General features: G+C 37.2%; 1 protein-coding gene across 1 annotated transcript in view; it reads right to left on the minus strand.

Moving 5' to 3' along the window:
* The window catches only part of LOC124711699, a 33,755-nt gene that overhangs the window by 8,708 nt on the left and 2,163 nt on the right, over nt 1–22,884 (minus strand). The window contains exons 3-4 of the mRNA XM_047241900.1: nt 18,742–18,873; nt 8,099–8,350 (exon numbers count right to left, since the gene is read on the minus strand). Of these exons, the coding sequence (XP_047097856.1) occupies nt 8,099–8,350; nt 18,742–18,873 (384 nt within the window). The remainder of the gene's footprint in view (nt 1–8,098; nt 8,351–18,741; nt 18,874–22,884) is intronic.

Here is a 22,884-nt window from a genome sequence, read left to right on the forward strand (position 1 = left end):
ACAGATCAATATTTTGCCGACCCCAATACACCGCCAGATGAAAGTAGTATTACCTTTATCCTCTCTTCTCAGAGTCCGGAACATTTTGTGCCACCTCAAAGTTTGTGAGATATTAAATAATGTGTGTTTAGTTAAAGAGATCAGTGAGACTGACTTTACAAGAGATATGACTGTGAACTCTTCAACAATATTCAGTGGATATTTGATTTATATTTGAAGATTTATTTTTCTGGAAAACTGAAATTTACCTAATGGGAAAAGATTTCTTCAATTAATAAAATGTTCCAGATAATCCATGGAGAAGTATAATGTGAAGTGAAAATATTAAATACAGTGAAAATAACAATTTAGTGTATCAGAGATCGTCGCTAGTTGTGATGAAGTAGTCCACTACTATCCCTGAACTGCTACAGCAACAGATCAACAGCTACTTATAAATCTGAAATATAAGGTTGTTGGCTGCTAATAAATCAATAACTATTAAGCCTTCTACTATCAATCAGCAAACATAACCTGCAGCCTCAATATAAATTTATACTTCGGACAGCTGTAGCAGTACACACATAGCCTGCAATTAATTAATAAAGAAGTTGAAGCATGTAACTACCACCAATGCATATATGCTACAGGTCCCACCAGCAAGGCCACAGTCATCCAGCCATCCCACCCTCATTGACACAAATGCACATAAATATATACATCTATACATGACGCAAACCTGTTGCTCCCTCCAAGATTCTAGTGACCCATCCCCAATCACACTTCCTGCCTCCTACCTCCCACCCCCTCTACTCACTGAACACTAGGCCACCAGCCAAAATCCAGTCCTGGCATTGTTCTTGTGTGTGTGTGTTTTTTGCTGACTCAACACACTACCTATTTGGTGAGTGGTCTCCTTTACTTGTGAATTATTTACATTCTGCCACAAATTTACCATGCATTTATTTGTTTTATTTATTGATTTATATATTTATTCCTCCATGGATCACCTTACAATGATAAAGGGTTTGTGAAAATAAATAGCTCAAAAACATAGACTTACACAGAAGCAATAAGTACGTTTTTTTGAAGATAGGACAGGTGATAGGTCGTGCCTTGATGAAGGAACAATCCTGGTATTGGCTTCAAATGATTCAGGAAAACCTGAATGAAGTTGGCCAGACAGAGCAAACTCCATCCTCACAAATATATGAGGTCAGCGTCTTAACAAATGCACTACCCAGTTCAGTTGGTCTTTATTGTAGAATGTTACTGATTTACACACACAATGTGCTCCATATACCTTATAATATAAACACAGTTTTGATTTTGATCACTGCGCAAATTGAGGACACCCACTGGCAGCTCCTAAACCATGAACATGCTGCTATGCTGCTATGCTCCTCGCACTAACTCTGGTCTGTTCAGAAAACAGACTCCAGGTCCATAAAAATGCCACTCTTCCACATGTAGGTTCACGTCCTCCCCTCAGGCTACCTGAAAAACTGAATCAGCATCCTCCCCCCCCTTCCGTGGTGAAAGAAATGTGGACCTCAGAAGAGTGAAGACATTACTATCAACTCCTATTAGATCTTGGCGCAAGATTTTCTCACAAAAGCATTGTGCTTGACAAGTTGTTGTTCTTTTCCCCTTTCGTTATTAACCTTTTACTACTCTGAATCCTCTAAGCAAACTTTGATTGTGTAGTTTGGATTACTTATGAAAATCATTTTAGCTGCATTTTAAACATTTGTATTTTAGTAATCTCTTCATCTCCCTGGGCAATTTATTGTACAATCTTACTCCTTGATACAAAAATGCTATTTTGAGCTTTTGTTTGTTTTTCTTTGTTAAATGTAAGCCTGAAATGTCTTTCGTTCCATGATTATGTATGAAACTGGTATTGATTTAGTAATGTTTTTCCTGATGTGCACAACACAGTGGTGAAGGATGGATACCCAGTTTATTAAACAGCTTTTTACAACGAGCCCAACTATTACTTCTGGTTATTATTCATACTGCCTTTTCTGCAGTATAAGAATGGAGTCCATGTTTTGTGCCTTCAATCCCCAGAAAAGAATCCTATAACTAGGAACTGAGTGCACTTGGGAAGAGCATGTCATCACAAGACACTGGCTGTTATGAACTGATGGTAGAGCCCTAGGAGCAAAACATGCTGGTGAAATTCTTCTTAGCGGCACCTTTGCGTGTTCATTCCATGTTAACTGACAATCAATATTCATCCCTAGAAACTTTGTGTTTGTCACACAGTCTATACCAGATGTAGAAGCATGAAACCACAATTTGGTTGCAATAACTGAAAATCTGTTGTTTGAAACTGATAAACAATATTTTATTCAAAATTATCTCCATTACTATTTATACTTTTCTCCCACCTATTTGGCAGGCTAAGAATGCAAAAAAGCCAGTTCTTCTTTTGAAGCGAACAAGTCAGTGAGCCATTTTCGTACATTTTCATATCAATTGAAGTGTTGTTCAGTGAGAGCATGTCCTGGTGATGCAAATAGATGATAATTGGACAGAACCAAGTCAGGAGAATAAACCACATGCCCTGGTATTTCCCAACTGAATGCCTCGATTGTTTCCCTGACCCATTTTGTTGTGTGTGATGGGGCAATATGACTTTGTGTTGCCGTTTTCTATATTCCGGTCCTTTTTTATGTAACGCTTGATTTAAATCGATCGTTTGCTCTCGGTAGCGATCAGTGTTAATGGTTTCACCAGGTTTTAACAACTAATAATAGATGACACCCTTCTGATCCCATCAAACACAGAGCATTGTCTTCTTTCCAAAGCGATTTGATCTTTCAGTAGATGTTGATGGTATGCCTGGATTCACCAATGATTTAAAGTGCTTAGGATTCTCAAAATATATCCATTTTTCATCACCTGTCACTATTCGATGGAGAAGTAATTTTCTTTTGTATCTGGTGAGCAGCATTTCACAAGTGGTCCTTCAATCTGCTTGCTGACTTTCATTCAGTTCATTCGGAACCCATTTTCCCACTTTCTGCACCTTTCCCATATCTGTCCGCCTCCATAGCAATCGTCAAATAAAAAAGACTTGCAATACAGCGGCTGAACCCCAAAGGAGATATCCCGGTCAATAAATGCCATACGATCATTTCATTATTTCCCCATAGCTTTCAACCAAAGAGAAATGGCTTTTTGCATCACAATCAATTGTTCAGCGAGTTCCTGTTGAGTTTGAGTATCATCATCATCATCCAATAAGGCTTGCAATTCGTTGCCTCTGAACTTTTTTGGTGGTTTCCCATGCTTGTCATCTCTCACATCAAAATCCCCATTTCTGAATTTTTTGAACCACTCAAAATACTGTGTTTTCTCAAGAGCATACTCGTCAAAAGCTTCGACAAGCATTCGATGTGATTATGCTGCAGTTTTCTTCAAATGATAACAGAAAACCAACGCTGTCCGCAAATAGCAGTTTGCAGGCACAAAATTCGACATGTTAACGAGTTTGAAACAGATATCAATGTATGGAACTCGAGCTACTGTGTACCGACATTTGTCATCTGCCATTACAAGAAGCACCTATAGAGTAATTCCAGTTTCATACTTCTACACCTGGTAGATTTGTCATGTGCACTTACTGTTACAGAATTGTGTCCCTCTTTGTGCTGATGTGCACACTATTCATTTTCTTTATGTTCAATGCTGATTTATTACATTCTCTCCAATTGTAAACACCACTGATACGCTTTCTCTACTAGGAGTTTTGGTATTTTATCAGTGACTATGATGTTGCTGTCATAAGCAAAAATAAATTTTTCTCCATATCTTGTATTGTCTGGAAAGTCATTGATACATTAAGAACAGAATTTTGGGCCCAATAACTACCCTGAGGAACACCTATGTTTATGGGTTTCTTGTCTGACAATTATTTTATTAAAAATTTATCATCAGCAAATGTGTGAACCACCTCTACCTTTTTGTACTCTGTTTGCTAGGTAAGACTGGAACCACTCATTTGTTATTCCTTTTACACCTAGTGCTTCTAGCTTGTTTGTAGCTTGAGTCACGAAAGATGGCAGTTGAGTTTAGGTTTGTTTTGTGCACCTATGTCACATGTTCTCTGACAGCCAGTGAGCATTCATTAGTGTTCTGAATGCTCTGCTGTGAATGTTGCAGCCAATGCAAGCATTAAACTTGATTTTAGTAAGTTATTTAGTAAATTTTTATTCCATTCACTGTTACTTTTCATCGCTGATAGTGATGAAAGCAACAAATTCTACTTAACTACCGTATTTACTCGAATCTAAGCCGCACCTGAAAAATGAGACTCGAAATCAAGGAAAAAAAATTTTCCCGAATCTAAGCCGCACTTGAAATTTGAGACTCGAAATTCAAGGGGAGAGAAAAGTGTTAGGCCGCACCTCCAAATCGAAACCAAGTTTGTCCATTGTAATATGAGACACAATTTAGGTCGAATGAATGACGATACAGCTACAGTAGTTTGGTTCGAATCGTAAGCTTAGCAGTTCAGCTTTACCAGGTAGCCATTGCTATGCGTCAGGCGCTCCGTCCGTATTTATACGGGTGCCCTTCCTTTTTCACGTGCTTCGTCTGGTTTGAATTGATTGCGTATTTTTCTTTGATCTGATAAGTGCCACTCTCTTTGTTATAGGTGTTTACGTCACTCTAAGCTGAAAATGCATTACTATACTGTGTCGTGCATTGTTTGTCGCATTCTGATAATGAGTGTTTGCGGCCTATCGCCGCTCGCGGCATGGCTTGCTTTTGTGCGTGCTACTGCCGCTTACAAGTAAAAAAAAAGAGAGAGAGAAGAATCGTCTCATTAGCGAAACAATGGCAAGAGACTGCTATTTGTTGTTACTTACACTGCTGCTTTCTTTGATAATGATCAACAAGAACCAAATAATAGACTGTGTATGATAGAAGATGCTCTGAACGAGAGTTTAGCGAAAATTTTTCTCCATTTGAAAATCTTTGCAGATGCCTCTTTAGTACATTACATTCTGCACAGAAATTAGAGTCATCTTAGATTTAAAAATCTAGTCAACTGCCGTGCTTCATTTATGACTATATCACTATTAGGCATAAGAATAATATGAATATAAACATGACATGATATGTATATTCTTTCGCGTTTGCTGTTCTCTCACTCTAGTTTCGTAGTTTATTAGGCAGACAGGATTTAAATGAGATAGCAGCAAACATGAAAGAATACATGGCAAAATGTTTATATTTGTATTAATCTTATGGTGAAGAGAATACTGCATGTGATTTACAATTCATAAAAGTACCTATTAACAACCATCTCTTTTCACAGGTAGGAAAAAATTCAGAACGCAGAGTTGGCCGTACTGACAAACATCCCAAACAGTCTTGCCAGTCGGATTTTCATAGTACATTGAAATTCTGCTACATTCGAAGATGAACAATACGGAATTTGTATTTACTTCATTGGGTAATATATGAAAATGTAGTGGTCGAAACTCGGGGCGGAGAAAAAAGCTCGTCTTCCACCTTTTTTTTTAAATTTATTTACTGACACAGAGGTTTTGGCGCCAGTATTTATCTTTGTGCCTGCGTGCTACATATATTCGATGGCAGAAGTCAGGTGTGGCAGCACCTACCAATATTTTTCAGAACTTCTGCTTACTTTGCACTTGATTCTAAGCCGCAGGCGGTTTTTTGGATTACAAAAACCAGAAAAAAATTGCGGCTTAGTTTCAACTAAATACGGTAAATGGGAGGCACAATTTCCAAGGTGCACGCTTTCTTCAAGCAAAAATCATATATAAGCGTGTCCCACAACTGTCGCTTGGAGCCAACAAAAACAAAATCATAGTCTGCACCTCGACCTGTGTGTACTGCCATCGTTCGTGAATCTGATTGCAGTAGCATTTTATGGTCAATAGAGTTAAAGATCTGGGACAAGCCTAAGAGTATGCCTATAACAGAGTCATCCTCCTCAAGAGCTTCAAGTACCACATGTAATGGCCGATGTTGTACTTCTCCCACTTCAGAAACCAAACATGTAAATTCATATATCATTGTAAAAGTCATCTCTGGATGAAGACATTACTACGCTGCACTAATCTTATGCAAATATATCAAAAGCATGAAATTTTATTTTTCTAGGAGCTAATACCACAGTGAACAGTTCATATCAATTGAAAATTGCAATGTACCAATGTACAAAGCTTTCTCAATAATACCTAAGAACTGCAGCAATATAGAAATAACAGATAGCTATTCACCAGATAGATGGCATCGAGTTGCAAACAAACATGATGAAAATGAATGCTAGAAATATCTCAGCTTTTGGATGCAGTCCTACTTCATAAGCGGAAAACACACACACACACACATACACACACACACACACACACACACACACACACACACAGCCATGTTCTCCAGGCATCAAGCCTCAAGCATTAACTCTGAGAAAGAGTAGTCATGTATGTGGGAGTTCTTGTGTGAATAAGTGTGAGTTTTCTACTTCTGACCTAGGACATTGTCCAAAAGCTGAACTATTTCTAGCATTCTTTTTGACTGTGCCTGTCTGTGACTCAAGTCTCCTCCATGTGATGAATAGCAATATGTCTTACGTTACTGTCATGACCATCTATGGAAAGTGGTTGAAGAATGGTGATACCTAAAACAGGCAGCAAGGTATCTGATGTCCACGCCTCATCATGGAAAGTGGAGGTTGGAAGCTTCGAACATTATAAGCAGGATAGGCAGTGATCTGTCACAGATTTGATGATACAGTATAAAGCTGGTGCAAGCATAAGTGTTACAAAATACACAGTTCAGTGCACATTACTGAACATGGGGTGTCACAGGAGACAACATCTACATGTTCCCATGTTGACCTAACACTATCACAACTACAACTGCAGTGGACATGGGATCATCGAGATAAATCTCATTTCTTGTTACATCAGGTCGACGGTCGCATCTGGGTATGCCATTATCCAGGGGAATGCGTACTCGAAAGATGCAGCGCGCAATTAATGCAAGATGGTGACGTCAGTGTTATGCTATCGGAATGTTCACCTATGCTTCCACTGAACTGTGACAGGTGTGGACTATGTGAAAATTATTGTGTTCCACCTACATCCATTTATGCTTGATGTCTTCCCCGATGATGACTGCATCTTCCAAAAGGATAACTGTCTGTGTCACAAGGCCAGATTTGTGCTACAATGACTTGAGGAGCCTGACAATGAACTCTGCCTATAAACCTCCAGCCGATAATTTACGGCAACTGCATGAGCTGTGCAAAGACATCTGGCACCACATACCTCCAGAAACCAACCAACGTCCTGGTGGGGCCATGCTACTCCAAGTGACTGCTATATTTCATTCCAAAGGTGGACCGACACACTATTAACCAGGTCATAGTAATTTTTGGCTCATCTGTATATTTTATCCCTTCATTTAGTTTGAAAACCCCAACCTTAAGTTTGTATAAGCACCTTTGACTGATCGTATAATATGAACTATTTTGTAGATCACACATTTATTATTTTACTTCACTTCCGCAGCAACAAAAGGGCTAATTTATCACAAATAAATATACTGTGTCCATTTTTCCGTAACAACTGAAAAGAATGAGAAAGCAACATTCTTGAAATAAATCAAAGTCACATCTTTCTCATGAAACGAGAGTGCTGCATTCAAGTTATACTTCAACTGACTATGTAGCGCCCTATGAGTGCCCAAGTCCTACGTTCACTTTTCATGGACTCCAGCATTTCTTGTGATTATTTTGCACGCACTAACAAAGAATGCCTAAATGAAAAATGGTGTGTATGCAACTTTCATAAGATCAAAGAATTGTGTGCTGACTGCAAAATAGCCTTTTCCTAAATTTCCCCTTCTATTAAGAAAAAGAGGTGAGAAAGGGTTCTTGGCAAAAGAGTGACTTTTTCCTTCCTTCCTTCCTTTTTTTTCCAACCTATGAACCTCATCCTTGATAAATAATAACATCTACTTCTTTCTGTTTGGTATTATTGTAGAACAATGAAAAAACAAATTTATAGTACACTCCTGTGAGGCAACATGATAGCATGAAGTATCAGAAAAAAATGGAACTTACTGGTAACAGACTAGAGAATCCATAAGAAAGTTCTGATAGTCGAGAGGAGATCATAACGAGAGAACGTTTAAGCTGAAGATTTTGCTCTACTAGATCATGGAGCCTATCTTCCATTGGCTCTGGTGTTTTTGCCAGCGACTGTCTTGCAGATGGACGTGAAGGAGTACGTAACTTTGCATCTGTCTCCCTGCGCCATGTATCGCGAGCTGCTTGCTGCTGTTGCTCCTGCAACTGTCGCAGAAGTCGGCGAACCTATAAAACACAGATGTGTGCTGAAAGACAGCGTAGATGTTTTCTCAAGGACTACATGGACATGAAACAAGAGAAAGCCACATCTTACTTGTGTACACAGTACTATTTCTGATTAGTCAAATATAACAAAACAGCCATGGCTAATTTAAACGGCAGTCAAGCCAAAAATGAGGATCTGCCCTAATAATCAACTAAAAATGTATCTATAAGCATATCAATTTTGCACATAATAATTCAAATACCCATTTAATATCCTCAGTCCTTATGCAGCATATGTGCTACATCCAGCTTTTATTTATTTATTTTTTAGTTTAGGGAATAAACTTAACTCTCTATGTCTGACTGTAGCGTATACATTACATCATGCGGCTTTTGTGCACCATTGGCATTCATTTCCGCATATTCCCAGTAGGTGGCAGTATCTAATTTACGAAAGCTGTTTATCACAGTGTCTGGATGCTTCAGGAAATAAAGGTAATTTCTGTTGGTTTTTAGTATTTTTGAACTAGAGTATTTGTAGAATATACAGCAATATGCTATTATTTTACTGCAATATTAATGCACGTGGGTGAGAGGGCACTTCGGTTGGTTTATAATGACTTTTATCATGATATTTAATGAGGACAAGTTTACTGTAACGTCACTATATGTTTCCTTTAACAGCCATAGGAGCCCAAGTGCAATAACATTGTGGTTGGGTAATAATATAGCCTGCACTATAGAATAAGTGACTGTTTATTTCATAACAACAATATATCAATATATTTTTTCCCATGCAGAAGTTGCTTTACATTTGGCAACAAGCTACTGTTTCACATTATAAAGGCATTGTTTTCATAATGTTTATGTTTTATACTGAGTTTTATGAATATTGCATATATTTCAGTTAATTTCTAACATAAATAGCACTCATCTGGAACAAATTCCAAAATTTTGATGAGGGATGTCAATATTTTAAAATTTAGTACTTTCTTATTTACACATTCAAAGCCACTTGTAGGTATAAAACACGATCAGAAATTGTGCTAAATGCTTTCTCAGAAAATTAATATGAATTATTATGAGCTATTAGTTCAGAAGCCCACTCATAGTGTAAATGGTTGCGAAAATGTGCTTGACCTCTTAGTAAGAAATAATCCTGAGGAATTAGGAAGCACGATGACCGATACAGGAATTTGTGACCACAAGGTTCCTGTAGCGAGACTGAATACCATAATATCCAAGTCTACCAAAAACAAGCACAAAATATTTATGTTTAAAAATACAGACAAGAAATCGATTGATGTCTTCTTAAGAGACTATCTTCTTCCCTTCCCAACTGACTATGTAAGCAAGAACCATATGTGGCTTAAGTTCGGTGAAATCCAATGAGATTTATACCAAATGAATTAATAAGAGACAGAACTGATGGTACACAAAACAGCTTAGAACACTGCTGCAGAAGCAAAGAAAAATTCATGCCACATTTAAAAGTGTGTAAAATCTCCAAGATTGGCAAAGTTTTACAGAAGCTTGAAATTCAGTGTGAGATGCACTTAATAGTTTCCACAATGAAACACGGTCTTGAAATCTGTCAGGAAATTCAGAGATTCTGATCATATGTAAAGTACAATCCATACCTCCGTTGTGGAACAGTGATGAGAATGTTAACAATGACAGTGTCACTAAAGCAGATGTGCTGAAGTAAATTTTCCAGAAATTGAAATAAGAACTGCAGAAAACATGAGTAATTTAAAAGGAAATATCTTCACTTTAGAGAAGCAGCTCAAATTAGTTAGTAAAGGAAGTCTTCTGGTCCAGATTCCACACCAATTAGATTCCTTTAGGAGTACACTGATGTAGTAGCTCCATGTTGTTGTTGTTGTTGTTGTTGTTGTAGTCTTCAGTCCTGAGACTGGTTTGATGCAGCTCTCCATGCTACTCTATCCTGTGCAAGCTTCTTCATCTCCCAATACGTACTGCAGCCTACATCCTTCTGAATCTGTTTAGTGTATTCATCTCTTGGTCTCCCTCTACGATCTTTACCGTCTACACTGCCCTCCAATACTAAATTGGTGATCCCTTGATGCCTCAGAACATGTCCTACCAACCAATCCCTTCTTCTTGTCAAGTTGTGCCACAAACTCCTCTTCTCCCCAATCCTATTCAATACTTCCTCATTAGTTATGTGATCTACCCATCTAATCTTCAGCATTCTTCTGTAGCACCTCATTTCAAAGGCTTCTATTCTCTTCTTGTCCAAACTATTTATCGTCCATGTTTCACTTCCATACATGGCTACACTCCATACAAATACTTTCAGAAACGACTTCCTGACATTTAAATCTATACTTGATGTTAACGAATTTCTCTTCTTCAGAAACGCTTTCCTTGCCATTGCCAGTCTACATTTTATATCCTCTCTACTTCGACCATCATCAGTTACTTTGCTCCCCAAATAGCAAAACTCTTTTACTACTTTAAGTGTCTCATTTCCTAATCTAATTCCCTCAGCATCGCCCGAATTAATTCGACTACATTCCATTATCCTCGTTTTGCTTTTGTTGGTGTTCATCTTATATCCTCCCTTCAAGACACTGTCCATTCCATAGTAGCTCCATATGTAGCTCGCTTAGCAAAAGATCTGTACCTGAAGAGTGGAAAGTTGCACAAGTTACACCAGCACTTCAAGAAAGGTAATCGGAGTAACCTATAGAGTTACAAAGCCATAACAATGAAATCAATATGCAGTACGATTTTGGAACAAACTGTGTTTAATTGTTATGAATTATCTCACACTAAATGATCCATTGGCACATGAAGTGGAATCAACAGAGGGTCTCAAATTGATTCCATATTTCTAGGTTCCCAGAGGGATTTTGATACCATTTCTCACAAGAGACTTCTAATCAAATTGTGAATCCATGAAGTATCATCTCCGTAGTGCGACTGGATTCATAATTTCCTGTCAGAAAGGTCACAGTTTGTAGTAACTGATGGAGAGTCATTGAGGAAAATAGAAGTGATATCTGGCATTCTCCAAGGAAACGTTACGGGCCATCTGCTGTTCCTAATCTAAATAAATGATTTAGGAAACAATCTGAGCAGTTTGCAGATGATGCCACCATTTACGGTCTACTGAAGTCATCATATACTCAAATCCAGTTGCAAAATGATTTAGACAAAATATTTGTGTGGTTTGAAAAATGTGAACTGGCTCTAAACAAAGAAAAGTGTGAAGTCATTCACACGAGTACTAAACGGAATCCATTAAATTTTGGTTACACATCAAATCAGACATAGCTAAAGGCTGTAAATTCAAGGAATTACAATTACAAACAAGTTAAACTGGAACAATCACATAGATGATGTTCACTGGCAGAACACTTAGTAGATGCAACAGGTCTACTAAAGAGACTGCCTACACTACACTCGCCTGTCCTCTTCTCGAATACTGTTGCACGGTGTGGGATCTGTGCCAAATAGGGTTGACAGTGGACATCGAAAAAGTTCAAAGGACAGTTAAGAAAAATCAGAGCTTGCACGGAAAGATTTAAATATGGTATCGCAGTGCCTGTATTATCATGAATTTCAATGCAAAGTTGCTTCAGACATGTATGCAGTTGCAAATATGGACAACCATAAGCTGTATAATGCAATGATGACAATGAAAATTTGTGCCGCACCAGGAATCATTTGCAAAAACAACATTAATTTGGTCACTAGACTGTACATACATATTTTGTATCACATGTCTAACTATATAGTTTATTTTGAAAAGATCAAAATGGCCATTAGAGTACAGGGTGTCTCAGAAGATATGCTGCAACTTTAATGTGTTATAGTAACCAAACTAATTACGATATTTACTCCATGTGACTGACAAAAATCATATAGTTTTGTTTGTTTGTGTTTCAGGTTGTTGTGAGTCAAGCATAATGATAATGGTCAAGAAAAGGCTCAGTGTGTGGAATGGTTTACTCAGACATGCAGATTAAAATAAACTTCCAAACACACCACAGGAAGCAACCAACCTTGTAGACGTCTATACATTGGTGGTACAGGACTTTTATATATATAAAGAACCAAATTGTTGCTGACACTGCCATAGCTGATGTGCCTAGAGTGGACAAACTAGACTGGATGTTTTATGTGCCACAAAAGTTGCATATGTTGAAATTGACTGAATGACATAAAAACTTCGTGAGACAGCGTGTAACACAAGCCAAACATGTTGTGAATACCTTAATTATTTTGGATGCTTTTACACGTTGAAGTATTAGCACGCTTTTGAGACACCCTGTATACCTACACATAGGAAAAGAAATTAAAAATTTGTTTTTGCTTAAAAGGTGAGGCTCATTTTTTGCAGCTAAATCTTTGTAATGTTTTAAAGATGGCAACTGGACAGTGTCACTTTCATCTTCCTGTTCTAACTATACCATAGCTGTCTCGGTGCAGTGAAAAGTGTCCTAAAAAGATGATCCTTTTTCAGCACAGCCATCGTCCCTACACTCATCCAAGTTGTTGCAATGGTCTTGCCCATTGATGACAATGGCAATTATTCAATCAGTCAATGCTTGTTAGCCAGGGTCAACAACATCACATTTGAGTCAGTCATGGATATTTTCCTGACTGCTTCCTTTAAATTCTGAAGGTACTCTTATTAGCCCAGCTAGTTAGGCTACAAAAGGAGCTTATTCCAAGCTTTGTGCAATGTCTAAATCCTGATTTCCTGCCATTCTCAACCTTTTTCTGTGCAAACATCTATGCTCACAGTCAAATACACTTATAAATTTTGTAATAGTGTCACTGTTCTTTTTAATGTTCTGTACTGATGCACTTCCAAATCCGTATTCCTGAGCTAAGTGTTTATCATCTAGTGCCTGTGTTCCACTAGTCTATTTATGCTTTATGTTTGATAGCCACAGTGAATGCCACAACAACAGCACAATCTGTCACAAGTAAAGCTTTGGACGTCAGTACCCGAATAGCAACAATGACAGTTGGTAGAGAGAAAGAAACCACCAAAATGACCAGCCCAGAGTCACCAGAATTTCTATTTGGTGTGTGCACGAGCACCTTCAATTTGCAAACTGAAATGCTTTTAGTTAATCAATATTTTGGTTTATCTTTAGTGGGTGATCAGTGCTATACTGTAAAAATTTTTGGTCAAAAAACAGTCTTAATAAAAAGTCTTTAGTATTTGCAACTGATTTTGATTTAATTAAATAATATTCAGATGTGGTTACAAAAAACCTCTATCAGTGCTGCATCTGTATTAAATAATAATGTGCTAACAGCACATGACTTTTGATGTGATGTTACTGAACAATTCCAAGTGGTCCCAAAACGTATCTAGCATGCCCACTTGTGATTGTCAGATTGTCACAATGGCAATCATTGTTAAACACTTAGATATAGCGAAGTCCTTTATGATGACACTATATACAGATATGTACTTGCGCTGAATTAGTTGACAATTTCATTATCTCACTGTTGTTGTATGATACACAATAACAGAGGCACAGACACACAACACCTCTATAGTACACTGTTAAAAAATTATTGTTTGTCAAGTAACTATTTCAAAGTGTGTTTTTTAAAGACATGAATTATTGTATTATAAAATTACAATCATTAAAGGACTTCCTCTTATATTTTATCCAGTGCCTGGTGTAATAACTGTATGAAAAATTTTTGGTGCAAGGCATATTTGGTATTCTAAGACAACATTACCTTTGCAAGCAAAACATGGCAGTTATCACAAAAACATACATGTGTTCCTCATTATATAATAGGGCAGCAAAAACCTTCTGGACTGGGATTGGCTAACAAAAATTTACTACAATAAATAAAGAGAAAGATAACAGTTATTGCCATCAGAAGCATTACTTTTAGTAACAGCTCTCTCTCTCTCTCTCTCTCCCTCCCTCTTTCTTCTCTCCAGCTGGCCATGTTAACCACAACTGATCAAACTCAAAAAGAGTGACAAAGTCAAGATAACCATAGTTTGCCTACATGCACTGTAACCTTATTGTGTACATGTAAGAAACTTAACAGATACGTAAGTTGTGCAGCAGGTAAACTGTTCTGTTTGAGAGCCGTAATTCTGGATACTCCAATGTTCTAATAGCTCTGAAAGGTCACTAACTGAATAAGTTAGTCTATAATACAAATCCTTCATTGTATGAAAATAAAAATACACTTCAGAAGAAGTCAGTTAACATCAAGTAGACAAAAAAAAAAAAAAAAAAAAAAAAAAAAAAAAAAACCACCTGTATGAGGGAGAGTGACAATACCGACACATGGTCCCTGCTGACCTGTCAACTGGTCATGTTGATTCAAGGCTCTGATATTTAGAAGCACTCAAGCCTAGACTGTGTTTTGCTTCCATTAAGGACCTATAGACGAAGCACTATGTGGTCTCAGATATTGTAGAAATAAGAAAGAAAAATTATTTGGTCATCATTTATATGACCTTGCCAAGGCCTTCAGCATAGATTATACCATTTTACTAAAGAAAATAAGAGGGAATCATATCTCAACAACAACATAAACTGGATCATATTAATTATAGCATTTCCCAGTGTATGGTACTTGGTCCATGCCTGTTCTTCACCTACATTCTCAGTTTAATAAACGCACCAGAGTACTTTACAAAAACTGTGATGTTTGCTGGGGTTAAAAGTATACTGAAAAAGAACCCAAACAAATCCAAACTTAGTTAGTTTCATGTTCCATGGATCATCTGCATGATACGTCATAATGACGATGTGGAACTAGTCATTTTACATTCATAACGCAAATTAATTCCTAAAAATGACTACCTGCTGAAGATTTATTGTTATTATTATTATTATTATCAAATACACAGGTGTGGATTAGTAATGTCTATCCAATAGCTTTTACAGATTAAAACAGAAATCTTTCTACAGAATAGAAGACGTTGTCCAGCAGAAACTTTCGTTTTCAAATTTTACTTTGCTGACTGTAAAACATTTTGTATCACTGGGCAAGTTATCAAAAATTTTAGTTACTGCACTGTACACCCGTTTTTGGACTCAAGACACCCTCAATGTGGAATAATAAATGTCATTTTTCCAGGTCAACGGAAGTGTCTGATTCCACCCATCTGCTCTCTCTCTCTCTCTCTCTCTCTCTCTCTCTCTCTCTCTCTGTGTGTGTGTGTGTGTGTGTGTGTGTGTGTGTGTGTGTGTGTGTGTGTGTGTGTGTGTGTTTTTGGGATGGCCGACCTACTTTGCAGTGCTGACATTTGTTGGTGGTAAGTAATTGTTCTTTTGGGTCTATTTTTCTCGAGTTGTAATGTTTTGTGTATTTATTGTGTATTGAATGTGCTTTAATTTTTGTAGTGATGTTTGACTTTTGAATTTTTGAGGTGTTGTGGTTTTGGTTTAGTTTTTCATAGTTGTAGGTGGTGGTTTTTTTCGTATCAACCTATGTAGGTAAAGGGAAATGGTTGATTCCAATTTTTGTAGTTTTCTATGTAGGTATTGGTGTTTTGGTATCGTCAGTTGTGGTCAAGAGAGATGTCTGATTCCAATTTTTATAGTTTTTACTGTAGGCGTTGGGTGTTTTGGTATTGTCAGCTGAAGTTGACCTATATAGGTCAATGGGAAGTGTCCGATTCCTGTAGATTTTAGTAATTTTTTTTTTTGTTTCTTCCTCATTTTATGTGTTTTGAGGTTGTGGTGTGTCTTTCTTTTACTGTTATATTTAAGTTGTCCCCTCCCTAAAACTCTCAATTTCCCACGTATGCACTGTTAGTTTGATTGTATTTTTGGAGGGAGATATTATTGTCTTATTTATAAGTATTTTTGTGTTTGTTGCCATGTGTATGTAGTAGCATCATAGGCGCCATATTCGAGACGCTTAGAATAGCCATTTCCGCTATACTGATGATGTCCTGGGTCAAATCAGACGGATGGAATCGGACACTTCCGTAATCTCATTTTTCCTTCTGATATTGTAATTATGCACATCACAAGAAACAGATTAATATACATGTAATTCCAGACAAATGACCTATGGCTACAAGCAGCAGAGATGATGCCACACGGCATGAAACTCTATGGGTTGCATTGTCAGCCATCCAAACAGATAACAAACTGAAGTGGCACCAATATGTGGATGATTTACCAATAAGCTCCGGATGAGTTACCAAGAAGGTTAGTTCTGTTTGCTTTGTGCATAGAAACCCCTCTCATTGCATTGATGGGATGACTAGTGAATGTTGCATACTTTGAATTAGTATAGTCATCTAGCATTAACTTCTTACAGCTTCCTAATCCCACACAGATAGACCTGAAAATCTGTGCTTGTGAACTTTTTAATAGTTACGAGACTACTTGTAAAGTATAAAATGAATAGCGTGAGGCCCACGCAACAGGTAATATTAAAGCTGTTGTTGAGAAAAATTGTACAACAGTTCATATCATTTGCAGAGCAATAAAATTATTAGTCATTAAGATGAACTATTCATGCATCAATTATTATCTATTGCATGCACCCCTTTTTTTCATTTTAAATTTTACAAGTAATGTCATGGCTATTAAAAATTCATAAGCACAAATTTTCAGCATTATATGCATGGAGCTATAAGATATTACTTTACACTCTAAGTTCTTTTTAAAAATGTGTAATATCAAACAGTTTTCTAAAAAATTTTTTGATTTAAGTGTGATCATGTGTATATATGACATAGAATAGGAAAAGATTTTTTTTTTGAAAAATAGAAAGAAAGAAACATAATCAGACAGGGAGTCAAAAAGTAGATTTGTTTAAGAACAGAGATGCACTGTAAACAATATGGTAACTCTAACACAATATGGTAACTCTAACATGATGTTACTGGTTTTTTTTCTTCCCCCCCCCCCCCCCCCCCCCTTGGGTTAAGCTACAGATGACTCTCTCACAACAACCAGAGTTTCTTAGTACCACATTCATTGGCTTTGCTAACTCACAACCAAACTGTGAATATATGCACTGAAAGGTAGCGTGACAGCAGCCATTAACATTACATCACTGGACAAAGCTGATGACTCTTATGGAACATTGCCCTTGACCTGTGGTGATGCACTGATGGGTTGCATATGCTGAAGGCTCAGTCAGCTTGGAAGGTAGCAGTAAGATTGTGGTTTAGCAAAAGCAATGAAAGTGTTATGACAATCCTTTTTGTATACTTTTGGCATTCTGTAGTTACATGTACATTCCATTTTGATCTGGTATCTTCTAGTTTTTTTATTATGTTTGCAGGCTTTAAAATGGAGCATCCCAACCCAAAATTCCCATGGATGTCTGGAAACTTTGATAGTTAAAATATCTAACTGTACAGCGCCATAATTGCCATTGTAACATCATAGGTGAGAGCTGAAATGTTGTTTACTACTGGTAACAACCTCTGAATGGCGTACCACATTAACTTAAGCAAAAAGTAGAGTACCTTAGAAAATGAAGGTTATGAGAAAGATAGTTACTTTACAAATGCGCTTGAGCAAACAGCAAACCGTGTTGCAGGTATTAAGATGGCAACAGAAAAGAAAATTTCAAATGAACTAAACAACAATTGAAGACAAGGCCAGAGTTTTTAAAGCACACAATACTAGGAATAAGTTAGAATATGATGAATTAAACAAAACAAGGCATGGAAATAGTTCTGAATGAATATAAGAAGATAGAAAGAAAATTTGGTACAATAGACATTTGAAAGAAAAGGTTGACATCACAGATGGCACAGTAACTAACAACAGAGGGGAAACTATAAAAGCATTTATTTGAAAATTTCTTTAAATTATTGTAGATTTCAAGACATGAATGTGAAACACAAATAATGAATAATGAAAATTATATTCTGGAAGCATTGCCAGATGAAGTGTTTGAAAGCATTCCAGGTAAAAAGAAAGGAAAGACTGCTGAAGATAAAGCAAAATACAAATCAATACAAAAGGAACTTACAAGATTATTTACAGACTGTCTACAGAGGTAGACAGCACCCAAAATATCGAGGACAGAGATATGCATGTTGAGAGTTTCTAGGAAAGAAAACAGAGAGAGAAATGGATTATGGGAACAAATTATAATAATTAAAATGAAATGCATGTTGTGTGACAAACAAGTAAGTGGGTGTCAGATGGATCAAGGAAGTTCTTGGCTGAATTCCAAGAGATAAGAACACACCAAGAGAGTAATCTAATGAAGGAGCATTGACTACATAAAAAAATAAAATAAAAAAAAACAGAAATGACAAACATGTACATTGCTGAAAACTGTAATGAATAGAAAAGTCATTAGACGGCCTTTATCCAACATTAGATGTGAAATCCCTGATAATAGTAATGAGTATGACATAGTGCCAGCCTTAAAGGTAAATTTTGACTACCCTACGCACTTACTTCATTCTGTTCCTTTTTGAGTTCACGTGAAAGCTCTTCATTTTTTGTATGTAGCTTTCGTTCTGCCTCTGCAGATATGTGCAGAAGATTATCTTTCTTCAGTATAATTTCCTTTAGATGATTTACTTTTGCCTGAAATAAAAGTAAACTTGGATTAATAAAATTCACTCTTATTTCTAACATTGCAACAGTTTTCGTTCATAAGCAGATTATTTATCTCACATTCTCTGCCAAACAAATTTACTGTAAGTAAGGATAAGCTGAAAGTCCCTTACTGTTCTTGATATACAGGGTAATTATAATTAAAGTTATAACTTTCAAAACACTGTAGAAATAACACCACTGGCCACAATGACATCAAATTGCAATGGATTATTGGGGAAGGGGGAAACTGTATGGGAAAAAAGTGTGAAAAGTAATCAATAGAAATAGATGGCACTGTGTGTGTCAGAATACCTAAATGAAAACACCTGCCATGCGCACGGCCCCTTGAAGTTGGTACAAACATGCCAGGTACATGGCTTTTCCTCCTTTCGCATATGTGATGTTTGCCATGACTGTCTCAATGCAGAATCACGCTCTGCTTCTAAAGCTGTATTACAAAAATAATGACTGTGCACACATCGCTCTGCAGATGTTCCGGACACTGAAGGGTTTGAAAAAAAGGTATTGGTCCAATGACTGCATGGGTCTGGAGAAAATGATTCAGAAATTGCAAAACACGAGTTCTTTTGGTGTGCAACCTGGTAGGGGGAGAAAACAATTTGATTTGATGTCAATGGAAGCAGTGGCCACAGTAATCCCGCGGCGAGTGGTAGTGTGCAAACGTGTAGTGCACATTGGACATACCCATGAGCACGGTTCATAAAATCCTACAAACCATCCTTCTTTGCTGTCCATCCAAAATTACCCATGTACGCGAGTTGCTTCCTGTCGACCTGCCGGCATAAGAGAGACCTTTGCTTTAGACTGTCTTGCTCACATGGAAGTGGACAGTGACTGGCAGTGGAAGATTTTGTGGACAGACAAAGCCCACATCCATCTGACAGGATATGTCAATACACAGAATTGTTGGATATGGGCAATGGAAAATCCACACGCAAATCAACCAGTACCACTTCATCCTGAAAAGGTCACTCTGTGGTGTGGGTTTACAACATCATTTATCCCAGGGCCATATTTTTTCGAAGAGACAGGTGCTTCCGGTCCTGTTACCTGTACCATCACCGGTAAGCGCTTTTGTGCAACCCCGCCATTCCAGCTCTCCAAAAGTGTGGATGGGACATTTTGTATGCAAAATGGCGCACCTCTGCACATGGCAAATCCAGTTAAGCAGCTGCTGAAGCACCATTTCAGAAATGCTAGAATTATCAGCCCCCACTCCCCTACAGCCTGGCCATCCCAATCACCTGATCTTATTCCGTATGACTTCCGGCTGTGGGGCTATCTGAAAGATTTTGTGTTCAGTGTTCCGACTGCAAACTTAGCTGCACTGAAGACACACATTGCGCGACACATTCTGAATGTGGGCCCAGAAACACTTCGTTCAGTTGTGGAACACGCTGTTTCTCAATTTCAGCTTGTTGCAGAAAACAGTGGACAGCTCGCTGAACATGTTTTGTGTCAGTCACACAGAAATTAATAACCCGGGTCAGTCACACAGAAATTAATAACCCAATTTGATTTGGATTGATGTTTTTATGTGATTTTTGGCCTCAGGACAATTAAAAACCAATTTTTCCCATCCAGTGTGATATGACCTTGCCACAGTGGTTGGGCTTACATAACCAACAGTATCACACCTCTACACCCATGCACACTGAGTAGTAAAATTTGTTTAATGTCCGATGTACACCTTAGGCATTGTTGCACAATTCATTTGTCATTTGTAGTCGACCACTATTAAATTATGATGCTTACAGCACCATCTACTGCTACATTTTGTAACTATTTATTTTTCTTCTGCCATATGTTTTCCCCCTTCTCTGAATATTCCGCTGCAATTTCATGTCATTCTGACCAGTGGTGTTATCTCTACAGTGATTTGAAAGTTTAACTTTAGTTATAACAACCCTATATCTTAATGATTTGCCACTCTGCACTTATGAAGATGCTAGTTCTTTTTGCTGATGATGCAAGTGTAATCACACCCAAGAAACAAGAATTAGCTGAAGAAATTGTGTAAATAATGTCTTTCAGAAAATCATTAAGTGGTTCTCAGCAACTGGACTCTCACTAAATTTTGAGAAAATGTGGTATATACAGTTCAGTAGAATAAATGGTATAAGACCACTGATAAATATAGACTTTGAACAGAAGTCTTTGGTTAAGGCAGAATATTCAAAATTTCTGGGTGTGTGCACTGATGAGAAATTGTGTGCTTTGATGAGAAATTTATGTGGAAGAAACACACTGATGATCTACTGAAACATTTGAGTTTAGGTACTTACGCTGTAAGGATTATTGCAAAATTTTGGTGAGAAACGTATCAGTAAATTAGCCTACTATGTCTATTTTCATCTATTGCTTTCATGTGGCATCATACTTTAGGGTAATCAATCATACAGAGAGAAAGTATTCACTGCACAAAAGCATGTAATCAGAATTATAGCTGGGGCCTACCGATGATAATCTTGCAAACATTTATTAAGGAACTAGGGGTATTGACAATACATGTATTCACTTAGGAAATTTGCTGTCAATAACTCACACCAAATGAAAAATAAAAGCAAAGTGCATAGCTACAACACTAGAAGAAAGGATGAACTTCGTTACTCTGGATGGATTATGCTGCCACAAAAGTCTGCTCATTTAACAAAAAGCAATAGAAGTCTGACATATAGCCAACCAGCATTTAAAAACTAATTAAAAGAATTTCTGAATTACAATTCCTTCTACTCAACAGATGAATTTTTAAACATGAACTAGTAATTGTGTCAAAAATAAATAAAATAAAATAATAATAATAACATTAACTATATAACATAAAAAATTATGCTAAACTGACACCATCCATATCATTACAAAATGCCCTATCTATCAAACAAGTATTAACATAATGTAATGTAGATGCTAATGGTATTTCTGATACACGAGGATTGTCTCCTCACTAGATCCTAAAAGAAGAATAACTAGAGCATAGCTGACACACACATTGAAATACACAATAAAATTAGAAATTTCCTGAAATTATTTTATCATAACACATAAAATGTAACTTGTGAGACAAGGAATACTAGTACCCTCATATTTGACTTTCAGAATCATCTTAAGCGGTAGTTTCAGTCACTTCCACTAAATTCCTGTGGGTCTACTCTGTCTAGTTCCTGATTCCCTATATTCTTGTGTAGACAGGTGTACCACAAAAACTTCAAGAGTTCCAGACTGAAATGTAAAAATAAAACACAGTGACTAATGCCTGCTATAATAACAGAAGACCTGACTGGACCACACAGAAATGGCTGTTGAGAATCATTGTGCACCTAAGTTTTGTATTCCGAGGCTTTGGAGGGAAGCTTGAATTGTTGCATTGCTTAAGCCTTATAAGGAGCCAAATGACTTTAAAAGCTTTTGTCCAATACCATTCTTATGTCACTGTGTCCAGATCAATGAACATCTTATTCTTAACTGAATTAACAGTATAACTGATGGAAAGTTCATTCCTCAACAAGCTCGTTTTCGATGTGGAAATCGGGCTGCAGTCAGATATTTAACCTCGCTCAACACATTTAGGATAGTTTCAGACAGGGTAAGATAACTTGAGTCACCTTTGTCAACTTAAAAGCTGCCTCTGACACTATCAATCACAGAAAGTTGCTGCATAAAATTTACTACCTCACCAGTGATTACCAACCAACATCCCCCAGAGGCACTCTCCTGAGTAAAGAGAGCAGATGGTGCATACAACAGAATAGCCTATTTCAAGGCAGTGGGCTTACTCCTATGCTCTTTCATAAATAAAATAAATTATGCTAATGATTAGCCCATTACAGAACACTCGAGACATTTCATCTCAAGATAAGTTGACTTTATTACTGGATCTGCTTGGCATTTGATATGTCAATCATTTAAGCCCAAATCTGACCAGAACTCAGGTGTGTGCATTTCCTCACAGAATGGAGAAGCTCAGTTACAATTCGACAT

Source organism: Schistocerca piceifrons, chromosome 8 (genome assembly GCF_021461385.2).
Source record: "Schistocerca piceifrons isolate TAMUIC-IGC-003096 chromosome 8, iqSchPice1.1, whole genome shotgun sequence".
Classification (NCBI taxonomy): Eukaryota; Metazoa; Arthropoda; class Insecta; order Orthoptera; family Acrididae; genus Schistocerca; species Schistocerca piceifrons.